General features: G+C 36.3%; 1 protein-coding gene across 3 annotated transcripts in view; it reads right to left on the bottom strand.

Moving 5' to 3' along the window:
• The window catches only part of ATRNL1 (attractin like 1), a 425,510-nt gene that overhangs the window by 380,377 nt on the left and 22,405 nt on the right, over window positions 1-22,728 (bottom strand). For all 3 annotated transcript variants that reach the window (XM_030950737.1, XM_030950738.1, XM_030950739.1), the window contains exons 2-5: window positions 6,882-6,965; window positions 4,819-4,932; window positions 4,224-4,352; window positions 941-1,149 (exon numbers count right to left, since the gene is read on the bottom strand). In XM_030950737.1, the coding sequence (XP_030806597.1) occupies window positions 941-1,149; window positions 4,224-4,352; window positions 4,819-4,932; window positions 6,882-6,965 (536 nt within the window). The remainder of the gene's footprint in view (window positions 1-940; window positions 1,150-4,223; window positions 4,353-4,818; window positions 4,933-6,881; window positions 6,966-22,728) is intronic.

The raw sequence follows: 22,728 nt of genomic DNA, 5'->3' as shown, positions 1-22,728 counted from the left end.
TTGTGCTTAAAACTTCTAATGAATTTCATAGCACTATATCTGAAGGTTTAGCCTAAAAGTATTTCCAAAGATTTGTGACATTTCCCCATTTTGTACTCAGCAATTTGACATTGCAAGGAATCCATGCATGACTAAAAGGTGATAGTCTTGCTGCAAATTCTATTCACAACTTCTGGACAGAGATTAAGCCTTCAGGATCTTTTTGTGCACTACAGTCCTGGAAGATTTTAAAGGACTCAGTAATAAGTCTACACTACTTCCATTCAATGACCATAATGCTAAAACACTTCCTTTCTGTGGGTGCACAGACTGCCTTTGAATGATCAACTCATTAATTATTAAGAAGTGAAATGTATTAGATCTCATCATGACTGTGAAGTAATAGGTGTGACAGCTAATAGGAGTTAAAAAGTCATTTCCTTTGACATGCCAAAAGAAACAGCAATAAAACAGAACTGAGGCAGGAAGTCATGGGAAGAGGGTATATCAGCTAAGTAATCTGGAGGGATTTTAATATTTCTGTTAAGAGAATGGCAATTTCTAAGCATAGCAAGCTAAGCCAATTGAGACTTGTAATAGAAGTGGTAAAGAATAAAAACAAAAATCCACAAGCATCTAGCATAATTATAGCAAGTGAATTAAACATTTAGGATCCTAAATAATTTATCTGTAATGAGAAACAATGATCTATGGTACTGGGAGAAAAACTGCACCACATGCTTACAGTACATCCATTAGCCCACAGACAGTCTTGCACCATTAAAACAAAGCAGTTCACCTTCCTTTTTCATTGAGAGGCTGCTACAAATTATACCCACCAAAAAGCAGACAGTGGCTACTTTACTTCAGGAAACACTAAAAATATGATGCAATGATGTGGCATTAAAAGGAGGGCAGGGAGAAAATCAAATTACCTAGACACTAAACTAAGCAAACTTACCTTGCCAGCTGTCATTGCAGACACAGAGCTTCTCTCCTGTCAGGTCACAGTAGCCATGATCTGGACTCCCACAGTTGGCTTTGCAATAGGGAATGTCACAGGCCTCTCCTTTCCAGTACTTGTCACACTCACAGTACACCCGGCTCGGTACAGACAGACTGGTTGTGCACTTGCCATGTTCTGAGCAGTTATTAGGGCAAGAGTTAATTCTGAAAAAAACAAATATGTAAGATATCTGACAGTACTCCAGCAGTATTTGTTAGATAGAGTATGTTTTATCATGAAAAATTTCTATTTACTGATAAAACACAAGTTTAATGATGATTTTACAGGCAAATGAGCTCAAAAGGTGTTGATCCAATCTTATGTACAAAGTCTTTGATGCACACAGGATCACAAATACCTTGCCACTGCAACAAATATTGACATGAAGCAGAAGGACAGGCCCTGCTTGGGCAGATCACCACCTATTTTTGTCCTATATTCCAGTATAAGCACTCAGTCCTTTCGAATGCTTGCTATCTCTAGAAACAACCACACTGGAAGTAATTGAGCTTAAATTCTCCACACAAGCATACATAGTTAAAGGGTTTTCCTGAGTAGCTTTGGTCCATACTAAAAACAGTGTGCCTAACATCTGGGAAGAACAAAAGAGGGAAGACAAGTAAGGAAAAATACAAGATGACTAATATCCTGAAACTACTTACAGGTAGCACTTCATTCTTTGAATCCTTAATAAAGGAGCCACCTTAACTCTGCAGTCCAAGATGCAAAAACAGGACAGCCTAGGCTGAAAGAGGTCTGTGACTGTTCTGGAGTTAGCATTGCTGTGATACACTCTACCAAACACTGAGATCACAGGCAACTGGAGTGCAAAATTAAGCAAAGTGGTTCCAGAAATGCAGGCAACTCCTTGAAATGAGGGAAGATGGAGGACATGGAATACATGAATCCAAGAGTTTCCATGAACTCAGGCAGTATGTGCCTGATGAAGTCCAAACAGGATTTGAAACTCTTTTCGATGACTCACTGCAAACTCAGAATAAAGTGTTACTACAATCCTCTGATAATAATACAGACCACTCCCTGCAGATGTGAGATGAATACTGTTCACAGTCTTACTCACTGAATGAAGCTCTAACTGAATGAAGAAAGAGCTGTTAAAAGTTAGCAAAGAATGTTAAAGGCTGGCCTTTGAAAATATGCAATTGTGGTAGGACAGCCAGGAGATATTTTTGTCTTCTAAAGACTCACTTCTCAAAGGACTGATTCTGTTACGCTGCTAAAACAGAAAATTCCACATCTGACCATCATTCAAAATCTCCTGGGGGTTTTAGCTGGTAACACACATGGCATTAAAACCATTGGTGGCATTAACAGCTGTATGCTACAGCTGTGAGGAACCTCTCCCCCAACCTCACAGGCAGTGTTCTGCAGGAAGGTGAACAGTTAAGTTTTTCCACCAGAAGATGTTAGTTGGAAAGCAGACCATTTCCCACTCCAACTGGTTCATTAAGGATTCAAACAAAATGAGAAAAACTAGATCAGCAGAATTGGAAGAAAGTTGCCTAACTCCAAGGAACAGAAAATTTACTCAGACTGTTCTGAAGTAATTACAGTTGTTTTGTACAGAAATGGCACTTTGGTCACAGATTTTGTGTTTCTGTCTTCCCCAAAATTAAGGAATACAAGTGGTCCATCAAGATGAAGTCAAAAAGTAAGGAAGAGGGTAACAGAAGCAGAGTGCAATATACCAGTGACAGAAGCAAAGTTAATGCAGCCATAAAAAGTAATTGTAGGTATTTCTTTATCATAAAAATGTTACTGTTGGTTCATTAAAAATGTTTTAAAAGTATCCATTGCAATAAAGGACACAGAAGAACAGAGAACATAGAATTTCGTGAGTTATACATGTAATAGAATTAAAAACTGGCAAGTTTTTTCATTTATTTTAAATCTACCAAAAAAAAAATAGGTAATGATATGCAGCATGCACCACATTACCAAGTAATGAAAGAATGCATATACGCTCATTTCTTAAGAATGCCAAGTCTAATTGCCATTTGCTCCCAAGACAAATAAAACAGTGTAATAAAAGCTTCAGGGATAACTGAAAAATGCAACTAATTACAATAGAATGTCTGCCAGGTGATTGCATTTTACTGATGTCAACTGACAAAAATTAAAAATACCCAGTGTTCTAAACTGCTATTTCCAATGGAATATATATAGTGAGGTTTCCAAAACTTTGGATAGCTACTTATTATCTGGCCAAAGGTGGGAAATCTACTGCAAATTATAGCAATAATCTTCCCACAGACAATGTGCCAAGTATTGTGCCAAGAGCAAAGTTATGGTCAGAAACACAAATAGGAATTTTAAACTAATAAAGAATATGACAAAAATATTGCATGTACTTCAACATAAGAAATGCAGCGCTGGCCACCATAGCCCAATAACTGCTATTTCAGAATCTGAAGGGATTGAGGGAGAGCAACAGACATGTCTTCAATCATGGAAAAACTCACATGAAATAACAGGTCCAACAGGACCAAGCAATTCCCTCTTGAGCCAAGGCAGGCAATATAAAGAGATTTGGCATTGTGTCACATGAACATCCCAAATGAGACAGAAGTTGCAAACAACTGGTGCATATAAAAAGGAAAAGGCTCAGGTCTGCCAGATGCATCTTTGGAGCTGCTGACACAGAAAAGGAGACTGGACAAAAGCAATCATAGTCCTATCAGATTAGACTTTGCCATCACAGAAACTAGAAGACACACAGTGCAGATAAGATCTACAAAGGCAGAGTGTAGACTGAGATGGAAAATAGGAGGGGAAATACCCAAGAAGAGGAAAAGAAATGGAATAAAATCTTTGTGGCTGGCACAAAAATCCAAGTGGAACTGTTTGGAAGGTTTCAAAAGCCATAGTATATTCAGCAAGAGAAATCCAGCAACAGATGATCCCAGTTCAAGAGAAGGGAATTTATATGACAGCAGATATAATCTCCCTTCTAGTCCATATGACAACTATATGTGTTGGATAAACACTGGAGGGGATACATTCTAGTTCCATATGGCATAGGAAAAACTACTCTGGGAATGGCCATGTGACTTCACTCAAAAAAACCATACTCTGTCTCTAGGAGGTTTTTTCCCTTAACTCATACCTTAATAATTTATTACAAGCCCAGCCCCCTGGTTTTAGACACTAAGCACTGAGTATGACTTATGCTATTGAAAAAAAAAACCGAACAATTACTTAGTACAAAAATACTTACGAATAAAAAATGTTAAATCCTGTTAGGTTATAAGCAGCATCACTAAAGAAGTGTAGCAATGCATAGCCAGATGTAGTAACCACCTCAGGAACAGTTTCATTTCCACGCACTTCAGGGACGATAAGACCACTGGAAAAGGAGAAAAATATTTTTAAGCAATCTTTGGTATATTTAGGGGAAAAAAAAAAGGAAAAAGGGAGTTTGGTATTCTGCTGCTTAACTATATAAACAAGATGACATAAATAAAATTTTAAAGCTTTTTTTAATAAAAGGTATACAAGGTATATAAAACTTGTCCATGTATCTGCAAGGTAAGTCAGGTGTTTCCAGGAAAGTGTCTGTGTGTAAGCATTAACACTCCATTCAATGCCAGCAGTAAGAATCCAAATAATGGATTTCTGCTATGATTATCTAACCAAAACTGTAACATTTTGGAATGCATTCTAATACAACTTTACATACATGTTCCCATAATATTAAGATAAGAAAGCAATTTAGTTAACATAATAAAGCTCCTAATGCTAATTTTTCCCCCCAATAACTGAAAATGTCCATACATGACTACATGAACAGTAATGTTAGTAAATACACTCACCTAAATACAGCTATTAAAGGTGCATATATAGAATCTCCATCATATACATACATATGGTCCCAGCTACATTCTGTGGCAAAGTGATTAAATCTTAATCTTAGTATCGCATTTGGGCTGAAAAAAAAGAACATGGATGTAACACATTTACAGAATTACTGAGATCATAAGATCAAGAGCTCACAGTAGAATTGATCATGTCAACATAACTCTGTTAAAACATTTTGAGTAGTAATTAAATATTTCAAAGTGCTAAATAACAAAAGCCAGGGCAAGCAAATATTTCCCTTTATCTTAGAAAATTTAAAAATAACATATTAAGTCCACAGCTAATAATCCCCAAAGTTAATGAGAAGTGTAACTTCACCAGATTTTATCAGTGTTCAGAACCACAAATTCAGAGCAATTAAAATATCTCATTTTAATACACTAAATTTACTTTACAATGTCAGGACTATGAACTTTAAAGAATCCTTCAAGATAAAATCACCTACACATCCTCTTCCCAGTATTACACTAATTATTGAAAAGAAAAATCTTAAAACACAAATCTAAAATTGCAACCAATATTAGTGCAAGTGCCTGCCTCCTACCCTCTGCCAACATGTGGGAAATATCGCTAGATTTTGGCTGAGATCCAAATGGATCTGTAAACTTTTTGGAAGGGGAATTTTTACATATCACAGAATTACCAGACATACATACATTCATGTACATATATATATATGTGTGTGTGTGTGTGTGTTTGTGTGTATATATGTATTTCATGAAACACAACGATTATTTTCTTGTAGTTCTCCTTGCTACTGACAGGCTTGAGTACAATTTGTCAGTTTGGAAAACGTGGAGTTTTGTGACAGATCCTTTGGAGAAAGCTCTTTGTTCATTTTTTAAGACACAATATTATACACATATGTGAATTCCTTGTGTGCTGACATTTAGACATTTGGTTGCCTTACTCCTCCCCAGACTGTGCAGCACATTGATTTCTCCAGCTCCTCACTCTGCCATCTCCTGAGAGCAGGAGGAATGGAGTGAGGAACAGCTTCAAAGCAGAGTTTGCCTGTGGGGCTGAGGTGTGTTTCCACTTTAGTGCAGTGCAAATATTCCTGAGCAAAAAGAGAAGCCTAGCTAGGTCAGACACATCTTCAGCTATAGTTTGGTCTTCTAGATAATGAAATTTAAATGATTCTGCAAACAATCATAACTTCACTGCTGCTTTTAAATTACCATCTACATATAAGCAGACCAAAGTCAGAGCAGACACATCATTTCTGAACCGCAGCAGTGGAGCAGATATCCAAGGTAATTGAGATTGGCAACACAGAAATACAGAAGCAGTTAATTTTATTCTAAAATTGTGAACTAGAGTCAGCAAAATCCTAACCCATATCCTGGAGGGGTGAAATCCTCCTGAAATGTAACCAGTTTGTGCCATTAACACTTAGCCATACTAACTTATGTGTCTCATTATTTCTTCAGGCATGGTTGTGTGTTTCTGTGCTGCATAAACTGGAAAATTAGCAACAGGCGTGAGGAACCTAAAGTATAGGCATAAAACCATTTCAAAACTAAGTACATGAGGAACCGAAGAATGCAAAATAAAATACTTTATAGAAGCACTAACTTTTGAGAATAAGCATTCTGTACTTGAGGCCATTGCTGATTTATCACTGATATGAGTTAAATAACATAAGTCAGGTAATAAGGTAAATAAAGGGATTCTGTAACTACTTTTGGAACTTATGTAAAGGTACTCAAACATGCAACAAATTTATCACGGGGTTTTGAGGGCCTGCAGCACCAGCCATATATCAATGTCAGCCTAATTTTTGCCAGCAATTTGAATGGGAATGGAATTTGGCCAATTCTAAGCAATCCTGAAAATCCTAATACCTTCTTTTTTAAATTCTATATAAATTAACCAAAACCAAAGCAAACTAACAAAACACCAAACTGTGCATATTATATCCTCATGCAATCTTTATGTCAGGAGCTCTTTTGATCTCTAGAACACACAGTACCAAACTGTTTAGAAAATTTAGGCTATGAAAATAGATACTTACTATCCTTCAATTAACCATGTGCATTTAGTTTTATATTTGTAATTTATAGGTCCATCTGTTAAATATCCAGAAGGTTCTGTTAACCTACAAGAGGAAAAAACAGGGCTGTAATAAACCAGAGACAAGAGAACATGAATCATCGACATGCCAATAGATTCTTTCTTGATGAAAAGAAAATTGGGGTGGGGAAAACAGTCAAGTCTCTCTTCATATTTCTCATCACACTATTTGTGCTCACAAAAACTTGAATTCTGATTCTTCTAATATCATTGATTTGCTTTCTTCCCCCAGGCATTCACTTGTATTCTTTCTAGTTCAGTAGCAAATAATTTAAATTATCCTTTACACAATTTGGATCCAAGCCAATGTAAGGGGAGTTTAAGAGCATTTTGGTTTGCTTTGCTTATTTGTTTTGCCATTGCCTTACGACTTACTTCTGAAATTAGACAGCACCAGCCATAGGAAAACTCTCCTAGATCAAGACAAATTAAGATATAAATTTGAGTAAGCACATCTGGCAGCCTGCTGCTCTGTTATTCCTACTCAGTACCCTGTCTCTGCACAGTGCTCCCCAGTGATTATCCAGAAGGATGAATCCCTGCAGATTCTCCACACAGCATCACACCACCTTCAATGACTTGCAGCTCAGGGACACGTTCAGTCCACAGCTGTGCCTCTGGGTTCATGCTTTATACCACTCAAAATGTAATGATCTGTGTTTTATTTCCCTTCTTTCCCTCCTCTGCCCCTTTTCCAACCTGAGAATTCCTTGCTCACTGCCTTTAATAAATCTTTTGTATTCTCCTAGAGCCTGCTGAGATGCAACAGAGATCAGCATATTGTATCCAAGATGCAAGTGAACCATGAATCTGTACAGTAGCATATTATTACAGTAGCAATATTATTTCCATTTTATTCTCTATTCCCATTTAAGATTTTATTTGCTCTTTCAACAACTACTATTCTGACATTTGAAACAGAAATATCTGCTGTAACTTTTTTTGAGTGTTAATAGCTCAATATTCATCACATATAGAAATTCCTTTTATGTAGAAAGAGAATCTTTTTCATTCATTCATATTTATTACTTTGTATTAATCTATGCAGTGATAAAACAGCAGATGAAATTCAATAATCTATTAACATAAAAGCTTTCTAAAAGAGCCTGGTATCTTCAGCACATTATATCTTCACTAATCCATTCTACTTTCTGCATCCTTTATGATTATGTTCAGGACTTAGTACATGTCTCCAGTGGCCTTACTCCACTGGGGAAACAGATCAGCTCACTCTTTAATAACAAATAGCAACAAATACAAAAACATCCTCAGAAACATTCATTTCTTCCACTATATTGTAGAAAGAAAATCATTAAGAATAAGTATCACTAAACAAGAAAAGCTTTCATCTGTTTTGTGTGCTCTTTTGTTTAATAAAAGGCAATAATACATAATATTCCAATCAAAAATAATTTCAGTGCTTTCATATGATTTATATATAGAAGTAAAGTCTTATTTAGCTATCCACAGAACATAGATTTTACTGGCAGAAGTATGAAATATTAGGAGTACTCATTTGCAGTCATGACCATTGCCTTCTTTGTAGTTGTACAGTGCAATGGAGGTGACTTACAAGAGCTGTTTTTATTAGATCAGCCCTTTGGTACTAGTAAAGTACAAACAATTTCCCTTGTCTCCTAGAATGGTAATTTTTTGATAAGCAGGTTCTTTTGGGAGAGTAGACAGCCTTTGAAACAGACATTTCACTTTGTTGGAAAAAAAGTAAATAAGTAAGAGCACAGCATTACTTTGCAATAATGTCTGTAGAAAATTGTAAGATAAGGGCTTGTTCTATTTAAAATAAATACATAGCAAGACAGATGGAAATTACTCTAAGTTTCTTGAGTCATACCAAGAATTTTCTGTATTATTTTTCTTTCCAAGTGTTATCAAATACTAAATCCTATAACTCACAAAGATAAGCAGTACCACTTTCAGGTAAACCCTTGCCCAATCAATGGCAATATTCTCTTTTATATGAAGCCAGGTATTTATCAGGAGTTTTCCTCTGTGGCTACCAGTGATTCTGTCAAATAACCACAATCCAGATGAGTCACCCTGACTATGCACTCATGAGTCACAGAGGTGCCTGCACTGCACCCCACTCCTTGCTCACCACTGAGAAAGCCTCAGTGATGAGAGGAAGCCAGAACAATTTGTGTGGCCTGCCCAAGCACCACAGGTTAATCCCACCCACTCTCCAACCTCCTAAACAGAACACACAGGGGAGCAGCTAATGCTGTGTATTGTCATTTGGAATTGCACATCAGCTTTCATAATATTCTCAACAATATTTTTTCCTAGTTGGCAGGGTTATAATCAAAGCCTATAAAGAATTAGAGGGTGCATGCCAAGAGAACATTTCCCATCTCAGTATACTGTAAAACAGATCTACCAAACAACAGAAAGACATCAGGATGCTGCACATTTAAAAGCATTCAGAAGCACCAGTGACAGATCAGTCACTCACCAAGGTAATCAGTCAGCAATAGATTCCATGAAATATGTGACACCCCAGGGTTTCACCTAGCAGACAGACACACCAGAAAAGCAAGGGCTAAAGCTAACACAGGGCAACCAAAGGGATGTCTACATTCACCTGGAATATTACCACTGCTATAAAATAATAGCAAATATAGAATGTACAGTGGCAATATTTGCCACTGCAGAGACTTTAAACCAAGACTGATGTATTTCAAGGAAAAAAGTACATTCTAGTTCAGTCAGAAATTATTGGTCCAAAGTGAAGGAGCAGTCAGATGAAATCTACGCCTGCAATACATAAGACGTCAGAGCAGGTTATTAAAATGGCCCTTCCTGCTGTAATATTTATAGAGCTGTGAAAAACGCAGTCTTGTCATCTCCTGCATCCTCCTGCAAAAAATAATACCACCAAATCTTTTAGAGAGGGGCACTAATTTAAACCAGAAACATTATTGGCTATTTTCTGTCACCAGCGAACATGAAGATCCACAAAACCGCTGGTAGATGGACAGAGCTCAGATTTATAATGTTGGTGCTTTAGGAGAAACAAAGCATAAGCTACATTCATAATATTACAAATTTTCACTATTAAATAGTTATTAAAAATTCATTTATTTCTATGTTTCTTAGTCTCACACTTCTACTGGTAATTTTAAGAAATGTTGGATTATTTTGCAATTCCGACTTCAGATGTATCTGAATATACAATGTAGAGCATATTTTGCTTCACAGATCCATCTCAATATCAGTACTGGTGTGTCAGTCAAGAGCCATTCTCTCCATTGCTGAAAAATTTTGCTCCATCTCCTTTTCATCTTTTATGAAAATATGTTTTATTAAAAAGAAATAAAAATCAATAACCGTGCTTCAAAGTTAAAAGATCAAGTACTTCATAAATAGAAGTACTGGCAACCCTTCTAGTTGAGATCTTGTGTCTAACATTTACAGCAGGCAAAGAGACTGCACAGAACTGAGATCAGCTGAATATATTAATAAAGAAGAGGAAAAAAATTCCAACCACCTGACAGTACAAGCCTGAATCTGTGAGAAAGAAATACAGAAGTGATCAAGAGGCCATTTCTCATACCACAATATTGAATGACAGACTAAGAAGGTTTTCCAGTATTTTTTCAAAGGAATATCTGAAAAACAGTATGTTCTGAAAAACCCACAAAGGCAGATTTTTCTTTTCCAGGCATAAAGCATTGACTAGCACCTAAAAAAAATTCAAAGAATTTGCATTTGATGTTTCTGCATTTTTACATTCATTGTATAACTTGCTGCTGGGGGTTTTTTTTCACATATGAAAAAAGGATATACTGAACATACTGTAGCTCTAATTTTTCTTCAATGACTAATGAAGAGGAATAAATATTCAATACATTAAGGAAATATTTGCATATGCCAATCACACTCCTCTACTTGTTACATACTGCTTTGCAGTAATAGAAGTTATATTTAGAAACACAAAGGACACTCATGACAACTTCTCACATGCTAAGTAATCACAGGCCTGTTCTTAAAGAGGTTTCAGTTTATGCATTGACAAAGTAGTAGTTTCTGTTGCAAAAGTGAAAACCCTAGTGATTCAGTTCATCCTTAGTCCATATTTCTACATTATTTTAAACTAAACCATGTTCCAAAACAATCCAAAAATCCCAGAAAAGTAAAATCAAGATTAGAACACATAAACAATTTTTCCCCATGAGGAGATATCCTGTATTTCAAGGAGCTTAACACTTATGTTTAAAAAATAAATAAATAAATAAATTAGCTGGAATATAAACTCTAATTGGTGCAACACATTAATTTAAGGTTAATTCTGGCATGTGTTCTGTTTCTGAAGAAGGTTGTTGTTCTACAGTGCATTTTTGCAATAGCCCCAAAACAACAAAGGATTCTGCATAGGAGTAGATGTTGCTTTTAAAGTCCAAACTAATATGGCATCTTACTTATGCAATGCATTTTCAATTACATAAATGAAATCTGTTCCCTTGCTTAGGCTGCACAACATTATATAAACTCACAGAACACAGACCAGGACAACCTGTTTAGAATAGGATATCTGAATATGTGACTCTGAGGGTATCCACAAAGTGATTTGAAATGTGGGCATAGTTTTATAAAGACCTGGTAAACAAACCAGATGCAGAAGATAAAAATAGTATTATAATATTAAATGTAATATTTATTCTATTTTAAAATAAAATGTGAAAATACTGCATTAACTACTCAGGAATTTTCTTCTACCTCCTCATAAAGTGGTACTTGACTTTTTTTTACCAAAAACTCCATAAATTGCTATTTCATTTACAACATGCCCTAACACCTATCCTAATTATATTATTATAATTCAGATTATACTGAAATCTTTTTTCAGTTATTTCTCTAATCTGATTTTAATAATTCCAATGACAGAAGTCTAGAACTGTCCTAGGCAATCTATTTTAGTAATGGCTTATTATTAGAAAGTATTTCTAAATGTCTATTTCACCTTTTTTTCTTACTTACACATATTTCCTGAATGTAGACGTGGAAATCAGCTAAAATTCTTCCTTCTTCTGAAAAGACAACTAAAGCAATTTAATCCAGCAACCCTCATGAATAATTTTCTAGACTTCCTTCTAGAATTTTTCCATGTCATCTGCACCTCAAAATGGTACCTACTTCTCCAGCTGTAGTCTGACCAGCAAAGCAACCAGAGAACTATTTAATATACATAATGTGGCCAGTTCTCCTGAATGCAAGTAGCAGAAGAACTGCTTTTATGCTGATTTGTGTACAACCAGTAATTGCCCAAGATTGCCAACTTCCTCCACAGGAGCAACTAAATGATATTACTCCAGTTCCCCTTACTGAGGTTCATCACACCCGCTCAAGTGTAGAAATTCAAATCCAATTCTGCCCCTATCAGACTGCATTATATGGGATCAATGCAGCTCACATCAGCTGGAAATTGCTGCATGGAAAATTTTATTTATAATCACTTGCTCAGTAGGAAAATCTAGTTTTCTTTCTCTGATATAAGTGTTTACTTAAAAGACAGTAACTACTGGTCACACTGCATAGTGAGGAACCCTACTCAAACAGCAATGAGCTCCACAAGAAAAGAAAAAATTCTATTTGTGCATATTTGTGATAAAGGTCTTCATAAAAACTCCTGCATCTTTCATAACAGCCCTTTTATCTATTACTCAACCACATCAACAGCTTCTGAATATTCATATTCATTATTCATTCACCTTACAAAGCATAGCATACCACTAGCATAAAAGCAGTACTAGCAAAAATTAAAACTCCTCTGCACCCATGGTCCCCACCATGACAGTTGCATTAATTTTGTATACTATAATGCAAGTCATTCAAGCAATTACAACATGGCATCATTTTTTGTGTCGGCTGAAACTAAGCAGTTGCCAGATACCAGCACTGTGAAAGAGGCACTAAAGCAAAGTTTTCTTCCACCTGACATTTCTAAATATTAAGTCCAAAGAAAAGTAGTGATGAATAAAGAGCCTTCTACTTTTCCTTCATGTAAAGAAATTTTCTCCTTTAGTTTCCAGTAATGGCACATGTCAGAATGATCCATTTCAAGTTTTTTGGACAAAAATGATTCACAGAATTATAGATGAATAGTCCAAGAGATAAGGTGAATAACAGGCACAGTAATGTCTCCCACTGAACAAATGATTGGAGTATTTTCATTCAAAAGCTTGATACAAAAAGGGAGAAAATAATTCTATGAAAGTACAGTTGCATAGAATGGACCTTGAAAAAAGCCATCCTGACTTTTGTCTTCAGATTTTTCTTCAGATTACATGCATATATATTTCTTAAAATATGTGAGTATAAGCCATAACTATCTAAAAAAAACAATCCAAATGTTGATTGCCTGAATGTAAGCAAAGAAATACACCACTACTAAGAACTACTACTAAGAACCACTACTAAGAAAGGTGTCACCTACCCCCACACATTCACAAGTTAACAATAAAAAGTTTTTATGCCACTTAGTTTTACACATGGATGGATTTATACATAATATTTATGAAAACTTTCTATAAAATTGAGTGGAGCTGAGTCAATCTACAGAGTTCAACAACAAGCTCCATGTTTTCTACAGAACCACTACACCAATTAACAGTTCAAATCTTGCCAATATTTTCCAGGTGGCACTGGTTCTCCATCTCAACTTAGAGATCAGTGCCTTTTAAAAGATACTGCAAATAGCACAATATCCTCCACTGACCTGGAAAAAACTTAGTGAAAAGAAATGAAGTGAAAGAAATGTAGCTTCACTTCTCTTATCTGGAATACTACAGACATTTCATATTTCCTATTTTAATATCATGGTTGGACAAAATCATATGAGACAAGTACACATATTCTATTAGAAATGCTCAGGTTAGTTCATAGGTGGCATCCAAAATTCTGCCTATTAATAGGCCTGGCACCATGCTTAAATTAAAAATTGATAGAAAATCAAGTTGGCATTTGATACAAAAACAAAACATTATATAATACCCCATATCACTATCTCATCTAAGTATGGCTGTAAATGCTACTCCACATATAAAATCCCAGAGGTCAAAAAGCTGTATAAAAACAATTCCTGTTTTGAGTAAGAGACAGACCACCTACCCAATCCACTGGCTGAACTTCTTGCACTCTATTTCCTGTCATACTTACTAATTTTCTCAAAAAAAGAGCAAGGTTTGAAATATTCAAAGTTCTGACAATTTAGTCTTGATTCACAAGAATATTAACAGTAATCCCAAAGGTTTGTCCTGTATGCAGATAGTTGCTATTAGAAGCAAGCAGGAATTCAAAAAGAATCTGCCAGGAAGCAAGGAGACACCCCATTGCTCTAACATTTTACAATGTTCACTTCAGCCAAGAGTTATTTTCATGGCCAAATGTTGCCAAGATAATGAAGAAATTAATTTTAAAAAAAGTAAAAAACACATTCTATCAGACTGAAGTGGTCCTATTACTTACCTTCGCCTACCACATTAACAATGTTATTATTTCATTTAGAAAAGTTCCGTACCTTCATAAATTGTGTTACTTTAAGATCACCCTTACATTACTTTAAGATCACTTGGAGTAACACATTATCCTTATGTTATTCCTCTTGCTGAAAACAAACAAAAACAAGCTATACTTTAGGTTTCTTTAACAGCCAGACACTTTTATTTTCCAGGCTTTATTTTCCACAAGGCAGCCTCCATTTCCAAAAGTGGTTAAGTGTATATTCTGGCATTATTCTGTTAACATCCCTAAACTCTGTCAGGGTACACTTCATCCCATCTTCCAGGTCACCACTTGTTGGGCCCAATATTAATCCCAGGGAGATCACACTTGTGACAGGAGCTCTTTACACATGACCAGGTAGAAAGCTCCTCACCCACTGCACAGATCCCTTGTCTAGACCCCAACAAATCCACTTCTGTACCAGGAGGGTGTGGGAACCCACAGCCCTGGAGAAATTGAGGTAGACAATGTCTCAGCCCAGCAGGTTACTCTGTCATAGAAAGCATTCAGGTGTGTCAAGCACATTCTGACCTTGGTGAATCTCTGCTGACTTTTCCCACTCATGTTCTTCATCTGACTTGTAATAGCCCCAGGACAATTCATTCCATTCCAAGTTTCCCAAAAACAAAAGTAAGACTGATGGGTCTATAATTTCCTGGACCCTCCTTTCAGCCCTCTTTGTAGATGGAGTTGTCATGAGCTTTCTTCCAGTCTTCTGGAACATCCCCCGATCTCCACAACTTCTCAGAGATGACAGAGCAGCCTCACAAAATGAACCAGCTTTCTGCTCAGCCTCAGGTGGATTTTGGTGGATTGATTTATAGGGGTCAAATTCCTGTAATAGTTCCCACACCATCTCCTTCACTGACAGTGGGTCTGTGTTTGCATCAACCTGGATTTTTTCTCCCAGGGCCTGGGGCTCAACAGTGCCAGCAAAGAGAGATGTGAACCAAGTGCTGAGAATCTCTGTCTTTTCACGTCTTTGGTGACTAATTCACCTCTGCTGTTTAACAACAGGCAATGTTGTGCTTTGTTTCTGCCTGTTTCCATACCTGAAAAACATTTTTCTCGTAGTTTTCAATGCCTCTGGTCAATTCCAATTTAAGCTGAGCTTCTGCTTTCCTGACTGCATCTCTACACAGCCTGGGAATGCCCTTGTAGTCCTCACCAGGTATTTCTCTGCTTTTCCGTCTCTGGTACAGTTCACATTTCAGCAGACTCAGGAGCTCACAGTAAGCCAAGGGGGTCTCTTGTTCCACCTACTTCCCATGCCTTTAAATAGAATTCAATCTCAGTAGTGTCTACATTAAAGTAAGATTTGCTACAGGTTTTGATCTAACCACAGGATTAATATGAGTGAAGGATAAAGTTATTTATGAATTTTTATCCATTTGTGTATAAACTTTAAACAGATGTATGTATATATTTATATACTGAGCCATATATATGTATTTTATAAGACTTCTGTAATTAATCAAACATGTTACAGTACTTTAAAATGTGGAGCAAAAAGCATATGGGCAAGGCAGGCTGAGGGACTTGGCAACAAGGTAATGCACTGTGCCAATTTTTCACTGTACATCACCATAAATCTCATTTTCACTTGTGACCTAGTTCAGGGTTTTAACTTAAGCTTCCTGAGGTAACAGGCAAATGCTCTAAATCCAGTGTGTCACCAACTCCTAAATTTCTCCTTGACTATTTAAATCAAGTTTATATGCTCACCAAGAGGCACCTATTTCTACCATTCAATCATTTAGAATGATTAATATCTAACCATGAGATTTCATGTCTGTTAAGGACAGAATTCTCACGGCAGGAAACTATCTCATATCAGAAGGCTGCAAGCACCAGCTCCCAGAAGCTATACTAGTTTTGAAAACATAAAAATGCAGTAAAATTTGACACACAGACAATTTCCAAAGGCAAAAAAGTATCATTTTCTCTTAGCATCTAAGACTTCTCAAGACTTTTTAAAACCCATATGGAAATATATATATATATATATCAAAATCAAACCAGCAACTCCTTCCTCTCTTCCCTTTCCCATCAGCACACATAAAGCCTCCTAAGAGGTTCCCAGTCCCTGAACACAACTGCAGTACAAATGTTGAGATAAGAAGATATAATAGTTCTTTTTAAAACTTAATTGATTAATAAATTCAAAGGGCTGGTTACTGGGTAGATTTCAAGCACTTTCTTTCAGATAATTATATAGATAATCACTTACTTCCAACTTCTCTGGCTGAAGCAATTATCAGGACATTACACTATAAAGCACATCCCTCTGTTTGCTGTGAAGAAATGGAATAATGGCATTCATGTCTCTGGAGTATTACAAAGCATTTTTGTTTGGGGATATGAAAGATTCTTACTAGTCATAAAATAGCATCATTTCAGAATACATTTTACTCATGTGGCAGGTGTCATTTCACTCATATTTTATGCTTGACTTTATAATTTATGGGTATGTCACAACACTGTTAGCAACTTCCAACACTCCCTCTAGAAGTGGATGAAGAGGTATAAGAAAGAGAGACTATGATATTTTCATTTTTAACTGTGACAGCTCCAAGTTTCCCAGAATCAATCATTTTATATATTGGTAGAGGGCTTTGGGAATGTTTCTGCTTGTATGGGTGGGGTTTTTTTGCTTTTAGTCATCTCTCTCAACAAGCCATCCATCAGTCAACGTAGAATTAATTTCCTGGCAATGGTGGGATTCTTACAAAAAGACTTTTGAAAGATACAACAAATATAATTATTGCTTTATTTGAGTGGCTTAAACAAAATTGGAAAATTCAGAAAAAATTGCACTGGTTCCCATATAGAAGAGACAGACATCTGAAAGGACATTACTCAGCTGAAGGAAGATTATTATTGCAAGGATGCCAATTAAAATTAATCCTGTTTAAAAATAAAATTTACTTTCCTTGCCTACATTATCTACTGAACAGTTCCATGAGTACCTTTCCAGTCCACTATTCCAAATAAAAGGTATGCACTGACAAAAGCAGAACCTTCTATATCATCAATAATTCAAATATAAACATTTTCACTTGTTTGTTTTTAATTGTGAACAAAAATAATTTATTTTTAAATGTTTTGGATGCTTGGTTTTCCTTTTCACAAAGTTTTACTACAGGTAAAAATAGGTGAGTAGATATGAAAACTAACAAAACTAATTTTCCTTCTAAATCCTAGAAAATCACACAAACTGCAATTCTTAATATTTATTGGACAAAACTCAGCATATATTCCTTGAAAGACTCTTATTGACATGGTCTGAAAGCACTATTCATCCAGAATTTCAAAACTGGTTTAGAATCCAGATCAAAAGAAACCTCTCACAATAACAAAAGTCTTAATATTACTTTTATTCAGTTTTCAATTTGTGGACTTTGAATATGGCATTTGTGGACTAGAATTTAGCATTTGTGCTATGATCTAAGATAACATACAGCTCTAAAGTTTCCTTCATATCAATGTTAGATGATCGAAACTGATTTTATGCTTATCAATACAAAAATAATTTCTCTTGTAAAGACAATGTTTTCAAAGATTAATACCTGCAACCTTAACAGTTTAATACCAGCAACAAAAAAGAAAACAAATTTCCTTAAACTTTCCGTTGACCCTAAAGCCTTTCAACGCTGTTGCAATAAATAAATAGCCTTCTTTCAACATGTGGCTATTTTTACACCAAGGTCTTGCTAGAATCAAAGACGGCAGAAATCAAAACAAGAGCAAGTGAAGTTATGGACAAAAGAACATTCCCTGTTTCAGGAAAAATCTGCATTACCAAAGATCACAGCTGAACCTCAGTTTCTAAAAGAGTTTCTGGTTGTTGCTACTCTTTTGTTAGATCTTATCCGCATAAGCATCTGTTCAGCAATGCTTAAAAGGAGATTAAGAACTGAGGGAGGAGGGGAGGAAGCTTCAAGAGCAGAAAGGCTAATATTCAGGTATATTCAGCTGCAAAATAAATCAAAGCTGTTTTCAGGACATACATCTAGGTACATTTCTAAACGTTCATCCCACAGTCAAAACAAACTTTTCTTTTTGGCCTTTGATTAGTCACCAGAAGGTGCTGCTAAATCATTAATCTGAACTTCAATCACTCCTGACCTCAGCTCTCTGAGGACAGTGTTGTGCCCAGGACTCTTAGTAGGTGATTAAACTGGAACCTAGTACAGTTAAAGAAAAATTCAAACTAATTCTGGCAGGGCTTGCTATTCACCAAGGAAGCTGAGAGTTATCATCAGCCTAAAAAGAGCCAAAGGGCTTGTTGAATCATCCCCAAAATAAGCTTTTATTTAAAATTGAAAAAAAACTAAAACACACTTCTATGTGTGTTAATTTGAGATATATGCTCTCAAATTGGAAAAAAAATAGAAATTCCAAAAGGAAGATAATTACATCATTTACACCATCTCAAACTAGACAATTGGGAAGCTTCAGTTGCTGCTTTAAGAGAAAAAGGTTTAAGATTTAGGATTTATATAAATAGTTATTTTGATATATCATTTAGGGGAAGAATTGAAAGGGAAAAACATGTTTATCAAAACATGTGGTACCTTAGTATCAATGATTATATAAATTAAGCCTAATAAAATACATAAAGAACATGCTTGTGGAAAGAGTTTTACTTAGATCTGTGAATTGGCTCATTTTTGTCAGCTGTTCATAAAATCCACACCTGCATTTATACTTTACCATATGTACTCCCTCCCAAAACAGGTGCCAGATACAGATCAGGCTGTATGAACCACCAAAAGCCACAGAGGCAGAACAAGGCACAATCTTGTACAGAGGTTATTTTGCACCATCTCTACCTCCCAGCTAACCAAAAATGAAGCAGAGCCCCTTCTCCCTTGAGTTGTCTGTCCAGAATGGAAGCCAGGCACGAGCTGCAATGTGAACACACTGACCTGGCCAGCTGTGAGTGGCCAGCACAGCACAGGCTGCACCCTCCCATCCATGAGTACTCACCAGCCTGAGGAGCCTGGAGTCACATCTGGAGTGACAATCACCAGGACCCACCTCCTGACCAACAGAGACACTCTAGTTCAGGGTGATTTTTGTCTCACCTTCCCACCCTCAAATATCTATCTTAAGAAAACAGCTACTTTTGAAACACCAACTCTTAAAGTTATCTGGATATACAAGACTGAGATGGCTTCTTCAGCCTGAGACTGGGAATTACCAAACTAATGTTAGCTTTTGCATTTAGTTAGAAAATAAGCTAAATCTTTGCTTACAAAATCACCAGGAATACAATTTTAATCCCTTTACATTTTAAAATGCTTTTTCTTGAATAAGCCTAAGGATCTGAGTGTTCCAATTCATAGAAGTTCTTAGGCTGCAAATCCATTTACTAAAGATAGGATTATAGAGCACATGTATATCATTTTACATATGATACTTTTAGGGAATTTAAACTGACAGGGCTGCTTTAAAAAGCTTTCAGTTGAAAACTGAGCTTTAAGGAAGTATTTACTCATATTTCTTGAATTGCAATACATACCCTGTACTATCACTAAAAGTAGAAGGGATCTAAAAATTTCACTAAGCATAAAAATGGACACAGTCCTTGTCTAGGTTGCTTTGGTGTAAATCTGCAATAGTTGACTGTTGTATATAACAGGGATACAGGACTGGGTATTACAGGCAAGACAGGGCAAAGCCCAACTTCAGAAACCTGTTGGAAGGCTCTCAACACTTTTAAGCTGCAGTTCCACATAGTCTTCTCATTAGAGAAGACTGGTGTAAACACAAAACTAACTTTGCACATGCCAGGAGAGTGAAGAAGGATCCTTTAGGTAACAACCAGGGAAACTGGAGAAAATTAAGCTGAATGACTTGTCCCTTGAGTGGGTAGCTAAATTGCAAACAAAGATATTTAAAAGACAAAGCATCAATCTCCAGTAGTGAATTTAAGCTACCAAGCAGACCATATAGGCCTGGGGAGGGGAGGAAACATGCCTTTTGGTAAGCTTTCCAATCAATTTTTAGAGACTAAAATCTTACCTTTTTTTTTTTTTTGTATTTTGCACAGCCATTCAGATCTGTGCTATTCATCTGTTTCTGGATTTCCTAAGCATCACACTGCATAAAAGATTGATACATTTGCTGCATGTACTAGATTAGGCAACATCCCAAATGAGGTCAGTGACATCCACCTGCTTCAAACAGGAAAGAACCTTTCTAATATCTTGACACAAGCAAATACTGGGACATATGAATAAGTCATATGGAAGCTCTGAGTAGCCACCTGCTATTCTATCAGAAAATAAGATGGCTACATATTGTCAGGTCTAAGGTTACCTTGCATAAGTGTCTGCACAAAAAGAATTTAACAGTTTTAAGCAGTCCCTGGCGATAGACCAGACCAGAAGGCACAGCTATGTCTCTTATGAATAAGGTTGAATAGAGTTGTATTCCACTCGTTGATTTAAAAATAAAACTTACACATGAATTGAGTCAGTTGGTGAGGAATGGTAATCACTCATCAGGGAGCCCTCTCCTCACCATTCACCACAAAGGATGCCTCTCGAAGGCTTTTTTTACAAAGAATATCTGAATGACTAGTTTTTCCTATGTCCATATGCAGATTTTTGCCTCTTGAACTGTGTACTCATATGACAATTTAAAAAAAATAATTTTTTAGCCTTAAAGGTGCAAGAGTTAGATTAATTTACAGGGAAAACAATATACTAAGACTCCATCCGAATGACATCTAAGAGTTGCAAGAAATGTTAAATACCCTCGTGAAATGTTCAACATTTAGGGTCACAGAGCCTTTTAAAAATGTTAGATTATCTCAGGAGGTGAATGAACAAGATTATCTAAAGAGTTAGAAGAATGTATTTTAAAATCAGCAGCAAGAAACAGTTTGCAGACAAGCAATCAAGTTGAGAATGACAGCTAAGAAAGACAAAAAGTATTTGTTTTAAAGGTTTTTCTACTCCTTAGTAAGGAAAATAGATCAGCCAGACACTGGAGGAGCAGTTAAAGTAGTTGAGAGTGCCAAGTTAAGACCAGTACCATGAAAGTCAAGAGAGAAAAAACATTCAAGGAAACCACACGACAGTGAAGGCAGAAAAAATGAAAAACCACCCTTAAGACTTCTTTTCAAAGAGCAACATCAAAGACAGATCAAATAAAATGTCCATCTTATTAGAAGATGAATGCTATAATTTAGGTCAACACTGAATGTCCCAGTTGCAACATTGTTGCACAAGGGCCAACAAGTTCCCATCTCCAAGATCTGCAGGAATCAACATGGAAAGAGGTGCCAAATACAGCATCTAGTACCTGTTGACTCACACAACCATATGTCTGCATTTGCTTCTCTCATCTCAAAACCAAAGCCTTCCTTAAAAAAATATTAAAGACTAAAATAATTATAAATTGAACTCAACTATATAATGAGGTTACAGAAATCTTCAAGTATTGCCTGTTTGGGGCTGTGAGAAGCAGATTATATCACAGATCACCTACAGGCTGCAAAGCTTTGCAGGTGCTGTTGATTCCAAGCTAATATGGCAATATTTAACCAGGTTACTGCGCATTCTCTACCCAACACTGGCACTTCCAAGAGGGAATTCTGCATGGAAATTATGATGCAAGCAAAAAAACCCAACCAAACAAACAAAAAATATATCATCAGCGAAATGGGCCCCAAAATTATCCAGAAAGGGAAGTCACTCTGCTTAATTAAAGCCATGTGGTACAGTCAGCCCAGCCCTCTCATCTCAGGAAAAAGACAAACATTCTTACTAATACTTCAATAAATTGATCATGGAGGGATACTTGATCTACAGATTTGATGAGAACTAATCCAGCTCTATTCAAAAAGTTATCAAGACTCAAAATGTTAAGTTCCAGTGGATGCCCAGCTGCTGTACTTATTTCACACTTAGCAGGAACAGCTCTTCCCTGGCTCAAGCACCCAGCAGCAGCCAACTTTCACAAGGAGATAAACAATATAAATACATAATATGCTAGTCTCCTCTGTATTTGGGGCTCTCTCTTTTAAAATGAGCTAGAACTATCAGAATGACCGACATCTTAGGACTCATAGTGATATTGCTGCTGAACCCAACAGAGGAGTCATCATCACCCAGAATGCTGCCTGCTAGGCACAGCTCTAAGTGACACACGACTTAGTCTCACAAAACCAAAAAAAAAAAAAAAGCCACAAAATACTACTAACCCACTAATTTTAACATCACAGTTAATAAGCATGCAAAATACATCAACATCAA

Source organism: Camarhynchus parvulus, chromosome 6 (assembly GCF_901933205.1).
Source record: "Camarhynchus parvulus chromosome 6, STF_HiC, whole genome shotgun sequence".
Lineage (NCBI taxonomy): Eukaryota > Metazoa > Chordata > Aves > Passeriformes > Thraupidae > Camarhynchus > Camarhynchus parvulus.
This window is presented reverse-complemented; position numbering and strand designations above follow the sequence as displayed.